Source organism: Leptidea sinapis, chromosome Z (assembly GCF_905404315.1).
Source record: "Leptidea sinapis chromosome Z, ilLepSina1.1, whole genome shotgun sequence".
NCBI lineage: Eukaryota > Metazoa > Arthropoda > Insecta > Lepidoptera > Pieridae > Leptidea > Leptidea sinapis.
Window position 1 is genome coordinate 7,560,957 of NC_066312.1, and position 6,547 is coordinate 7,567,503.

The 6,547-nt window shown below is 36.0% G+C and overlaps 1 protein-coding gene across 3 annotated transcripts in view; it reads left to right on the top strand.

The window, feature by feature from the left end:
* LOC126978284 (protein cycle) overlaps positions 1 to 6,547 on the top strand; it is a 117,961-nt gene that overhangs the window by 100,900 nt on the left and 10,514 nt on the right. For all 3 annotated transcript variants that reach the window (XM_050827034.1, XM_050827033.1, XM_050827032.1), the window contains 4 exons: positions 945 to 1,209; positions 2,292 to 2,495; positions 2,888 to 3,030; positions 4,857 to 5,026. In XM_050827034.1, the coding sequence (XP_050682991.1) occupies positions 945 to 1,209; positions 2,292 to 2,495; positions 2,888 to 3,030; positions 4,857 to 5,026 (782 nt within the window). The remainder of the gene's footprint in view (positions 1 to 944; positions 1,210 to 2,291; positions 2,496 to 2,887; positions 3,031 to 4,856; positions 5,027 to 6,547) is intronic.

Here is a 6,547-nt window from a genome sequence, read left to right on the forward strand (position 1 = left end):
AGCTTTTTCTTGTCGAGAGACCCGCGTTAGATAAATATATAATGTGCAAACGAACCCGATACTTACTAACATTGATCTCAATTTTCCATCGGAAACCGGGAGAATATGACCGCCTTCGAAAATACTTATAAATCTTTGTAGACCTACTGACAAATCGCTGTTTTCTATTAATTGTACCTTAACCAGCATTGTTTAGCTATATTATCTCCTAATAAAGATTGATACATCATTAATAGTTTATGAAAGTGACATTCGGCTAATATCTCCCGCCTGGGTGGGAGAATTCACCTCAAGTAGCCTTTACCCAGTTTTAAAAGTAGGCCAAATGATGAAACAAAATTAAGAACATAAAATAAAGTTAAAAACAACGTAATAAAATCTACATCAAATAAATCATATGTTTTTATCAGTCTTCCTTTTTAAATTGGAGCAATTAGGACAAATAAATTGTTGCTTATCATCTCTGGGCAGTCCAACGCAAATTTCATGGAAATATTTGCCCCCAAAATCACAGCTCACGTCCATAACTTTCTCTTCTCCGCAGATGAAACAAAACCAATCATCAATTAAATTTTGGTATTATTTGTAATTTTGTTTGGACTATCAGAGCTGTTATTATTGGGTTGGGCTTGGGTTCTTCGTCAAGATCTGTGTCACTGTCACTTGACTGTAAAACTTGGTCTTTTTCTTTGTTTTCTTTTTTTAGTTAACTACATTATTAACTTTAATTTGTACCAAAAATTTATGAACGATGCGCGACTCGAGCGCTCTTCCAATTAAGCCAACCGCTCGAGTAACATATGGTTCATAAATATTCATATGTCTTGTCAAACTCTCAGGTTGTGGCTCTATCTATAGGATCTATTTTGTAGTTGATAACCCCAATAATTGCTTATTAGGAAATTGACTTATGAGTAATAATTATATAATTCATGATATATCAGGATACCTCAAGTCATGGGCGCCAGCGGAAATGTGTGAAGGTGGCACCAGCAGCGGGCCAAGTAGTCTGTGTGGTGAGGGGAGCGTGGAGGATGATACGTGCAACATGTCGTGTCTGGTGGCCGTGGTGCGCGCCCTGCCTTCCATGCTTTCATCTGACCGAGTCCCCGCATCACCAGCTACTTGTGCATCTGAGCCGCCAACGCGACAGCTGATGTTCATCTCAAGGCACGCGCCTGATGGGAAATTTCTCTTCGTCGATCAAAGGTATGTCTTTCCCAATGTATGTATTCTACATAATACGATTAATTCGTGTTTTTACTATGCAAAAAGAAGACATAAGGTTGTGCCAATTCCTTCCAACGTATTAAATAGGAAAAAAAAACTTCTACGTACACAACACATCCACGATGTTTCTAACGTACATCCTGAGTGTGGATTGGAGTGAATGGAGTCCTGTTTTTCTTCTGTTGTTTGCTTGACCTCCTATTCTATTTTTTTTTAAAACGAGTGCGTCCTGGGACGCTCCACAAAAGTGATAACTTAAACTTATCTAAGTTGAACTATTTTTTTTTAATTGAGAAAAGTACTAAATTTTATGTATATTAAGATGATAATGTAAGGTAAGATTTTTTTTATAGTTAAAATCTTCTATTTATCGTGAAATATACATAACATACTTGTGGAACCAGTAAGTAGGACAAATGCCCTTAAACATTCTCCATTATCAAGGATGTGTTCTGAGTACAATCGATTTTCCGCGTCCATAAAAGATTTTGATATTTTTCATGACACAGTCAAGTCTGAAAAAAAAACTAACCGCACATTTCTGTTTGTAAATAATAATATAATGTTAGTTGATATTCATATAAACTATTTCTCCGTTATATTGTATCTATTATTGTTAGTAATTTGCTTAAATCCTTGTTAAATTTGTAGGTCGAACTTGCAATGAGAGTGGTGTATGCACCAGTAACTGGCATTTATACCTGATTATAAACCTATAAGACCATAATTATTTTTAATGTTTTGTATGTAATGCTGTTGGTGTGTCAATAAATAAATAAAAAAATATATATATTTTATTCGTAGTAACAATTCTTGAATATGTACATTTTAATTTTGTGTATGTACATTATTAGAATCATTATTTTATCCTATAAAAGTAACAATTGGTTGGAGTGAGTGAGGAGGAACCTGCCTATCGCTGCCGTATGCGTGTCAGAAAGGGAATCCAGACAAACTGCCGCCTTAGCTTGTTACGTTACGAAGCGGATTACCCTCCCATGTAAAGTAATCACTTCAAAAATTAGGTGTCCGTTCTCCTTTATTTTAAAAATGTGTTACAGGGTAACGCTAGCTCTCGGTTTCCTACCACAAGAACTGCTCGGCACAAGCATGTATGAGTACGTTAGCGGACTAGAGTTGGGCGTGGTCGCTCGCACGCACAAGGCAGCGTTGCTCAGACTCGCGCCTACTCGGACCACGCCCTATTGCTTCAGACGCAAGGATGGAATATACGCGCGCCTTATAACACACTTCAAACCATTCAAGTGAGCCATATATGTTTAATTCTCTACGAATTGCTTTTTTTGTTTTATATTTTAAATATTTTACAGCTAGCTTATAATGATAACTTATGAAATAATTAAAATTAAAAGTTTCCACATATTTTAAAAACTATTGCTAGGATGAAATATTACGCTTTAAAACTAACTTAACTACAATTATTTGATCAGGAAAAAACCTATTAATTATCGTTCTTTTTAATTTGATGCTAGATGTAGAAAATATATCCAGGTCTACTTCATTTAACAAGTTGTTGTAACTTCTGCAAGATCTAGTTATTTGCACGATTGCACGAAACGTTTTTTTTTCTACAAATGCAATTGTAGCTGCGATCGAGTAAGTTAGTAATTTTAATTGTTTTTTTTACTTATTTTAGAAACCCATGGACAAAGGAAGTTGAGAGTCTCGTAGCGAATAATATTGTCCTGTCATCGATCGCTGATCCTCAGCCGGACGTTTTTGGCTCGCAAACATACAAGAACCACTCTGTCTCCGCGACGGACATGCCTCAAAGAGAAGGTAAAGGGTTTTCTACAATTAGAAGAACAAACGATTTAGGGTGTCACATAAGTCTATGGGAATACCATGCCTAGTTAACCTTTAAAGACGTTTTAAAAACAGTGTACGCGCTTTGAAAGTTTTTGCACCGATTAATTTTAAAATGTCAGATTGATTCACATAACTGTTTTACCATTGGGAGGCTCCTTTGCACAGCAAGCCGGCTAGATTATGGGTACCACAACAGCGCCTATTTCTGCCGTGAAACATAAGGGCGCCGTAGCTAGTGAAATTACTGGACAAATGAGGCTTAGGCCCTCTTTCATCACATTCAAGTAAACTATCAAGTAAGCTAATCACTGAGTAAAGTCAATAGTAACATAACATGCGAATTTCACGACCTTAAAGTAACACTAATCTTAAGATTAACTGTCCCGTAACTTACTTCCCACATCTTCTGCGAATTATCACGGTTACTTGACAGTTGCATGATATTATGTGCCTACTATTATTATCATTTGTTGTTTTGTGCATCTTTTCAGAGGTAGCATAAAAATAAATTATTGGATATGGATTTATTCGATTTGATTGATCATCAATTGGACGAGTTAAGATTATTATTATTCCATGGAACAAATACCAAGTATGCGAATATTTAAATTCCAAGATATCACCATATTTCTATTTAATAATACCAAAATATCCGTCTCGTGTAAAGTATGCACTTCTCTCTCTTTTAATTTCATCCATAATAATGATATTCACACAAGTAACCAAATGACAAAAACTGTATTAAAATATTTCCAGATGCTTTCTAGTTTCAAAGGTAAACAAACATCTGGCGCTAAACAGTGAAATGAATGCTCAACATTTAACAAAATCATAAATGACAATCTGCAATGACGTTTGACAAGTGATATTTGTCGTAAAATTGAACGAATATGACGTGTGATAGATTCATTACTCACTTAACCAATCAGTAGTTACTCAAGACATAATTTTCGCTTGTGAAATTGTCAAAAGATACTCATAACATGTAGCTTCCAATTAACGTTAATTGAGAAGTTACTAATCACAGCTTTACTTGGACATGGTGAACGAGGCCCTTAACATCTTATGTCTCAAGGTGACGAGCGCAATTGTAGTGCCGCTCAGAATTTTTTGGGTTTTTCAAGAATCCTGAGCGGCACTACATTGTAATGCGTAGGGCGTATCAATTACCATCAGCTGAACGTCCACCGGTCTCGTTCCTTATTTTCATAAAAAAAACTTAGGTGAATTTTTATGTCCCATGAAATGGAAGAAGGGGCTTATCTGTTAAATAAACAATCATGCACACTTACTCTTAGTTCATATACCTCGTTAATTAAGCGTCTGTGGTGCAAAGGATAGATATATTGCTTTCGTTCGAAACATGTATGGTTTAATAGCCGCCAAAGTGTTTTCAAATACATATGAACGTTTTTTCGACGTTCTTAATGTGTAGGAGACTGTTTGCACAGACATTTTATTGCCGAAAATACCCTGGAAATACCTATACGCTAAAATCTTAAAGCCGTTCCATAATTTTCATCTGCGATCCCCTTAACGAGATCTGGAAAGGTCGGGTCGTTTAAAAAGTGTTTTTTTTTTACCTCTGACCCCGAAACTAGTTAAAACTGTATCTTCGGATGGTTTCAATTGTGTAACATTCGCGTTAATGAAAGAAAATACGATTAGGACCACAGATTAGGTATAGTGCGATGAAATAGAGATTAGATGAGCCCCACATTTTTAGTTTTATATATACTTTTATTGTGAGTGAGATCTTTGAGAGTAGTTTATGAATAAATTGGTTCTGTCGACAGAGCCCGAGCTGACGGAGGCTGATGTGGAGATGCAGCGGTTGATAGACTCGCAGGTGGAGTCGCATAAGGTGGGCTCAGCCATCGCGGAGGTGGCCCTGCGCCGCTCCTCTACGGAGTTCTCCCCTGACCTGCCCGTCGACCTGCTGCAGGACGCATTGTTCAACCAACAGGTGTGTGCGATCTGTGAGCATGAATTAGCACGTTCTATGTGTGTTATTAGTGTGGCACAGAGGTTACTTTGCAGAATTTCTTTCATTCTGAAATATAAAAATGCTTAAACATCTGCAACAGTCTGTGCAGTTTTCTTGCCAGTCGCAATAGTGTGCAATAGTTTCAATTTGAACGGCCCCCTAGTTATTGGAATTATTCGGCCACCGAGACTATTATTAATATTTTGATAGTTTTTTCTGTGTTACATCCCAATGACTTTGGCAACTATATTCTTAATCATCAATTAATAAATGCAGACTCGAAAATAGACACGAAGAAATAAAAAATATAAACGGTGGATATCTTCCATTGCCCTTTGCCAGTGTAGTTTATCTTTGTAATACAGTGAGTATCGTTACGCCGCGAAGAATCCTAATCTGTGCTGCACCACAATGGATGGCGCTCTTCACTTACCATCAGATTGCCTTGCTTGTCCCGTCGTAACTGATGATTATCATTATATTAATCAGAAGGAAATTATTCGATGTGCACCATTCAACTACCTTAGATATAGCATTGTTCATGTCATCAAAAGCAGTATGATGTCTACGTAGTTTAAAAAGTAAAGAAGTATCACAGACAATACTCTCTCATGCTTATTTTGTACAAAATACGGTAAATCATTTATGTATACATGGAATAAGAATGGCCCAAGAATAGAACCCTGTGGCACGCCCATGGTAACGGGTTCCACTCGACGGTACTTGACCGTAATGTGAGAACACGTAACCGTTTTTCGTCTGTGGCAACCCAGAGACCGACCTGAAGTCAACACTTCGAATCTTTTAAACCGAAATATGATTAATCGAATAACTTCGAAGATTGTTGCAACTACACTTTAAGCATTTTTATGTTTCATGGTAATTCATTCTTATCAAAACTTACAGTGACCATCATCTCGAAGATTCTATAAGGGTTTTTCAATAAAAAAGTAAATGAGCAACAGAGAAATTGAAAAATATTTAGAACTTAATTCATTCATTCTTGGCTGCTTTTTTATTTTGAATAATTGAATCGGGAGTGTGATCGTTATTAAGTTTGAATGTGATTGTCTGTTGTATCAGGTCATTTTGGGTAAATGTAAACGAAGGTAATTTATAATGATTTTAATATTATAAATTCCATTCTTTAATTTAATTTGTGTGGTGGTTTTCATTATGCTTTGCACATTTTGTTCACTATTTTGATTAATTAAGGTTTAAAAGGCGTGTAATTGTAACTGTGTTTTTACATTAGATTTTTGCGTAAAAGTTACATTTTTATTTTAGTTAAGCCGATGTTTTCAAGACCTTTCCAGATCTCGTTTTTAGGGGGACTCACAGATCTGGAAAGATCTTGAAAGGTCGGGTTCTTAATTACACGTGTTTTAATCCTTCTAAAGTGTTTGTTTTATTTAAATGTTACACTCGCGTTAATCAAAGAAAATTCAGTATGTTTAATCTTCTAAGATTCTTTGGTACCTATATATTTATTCATAATAA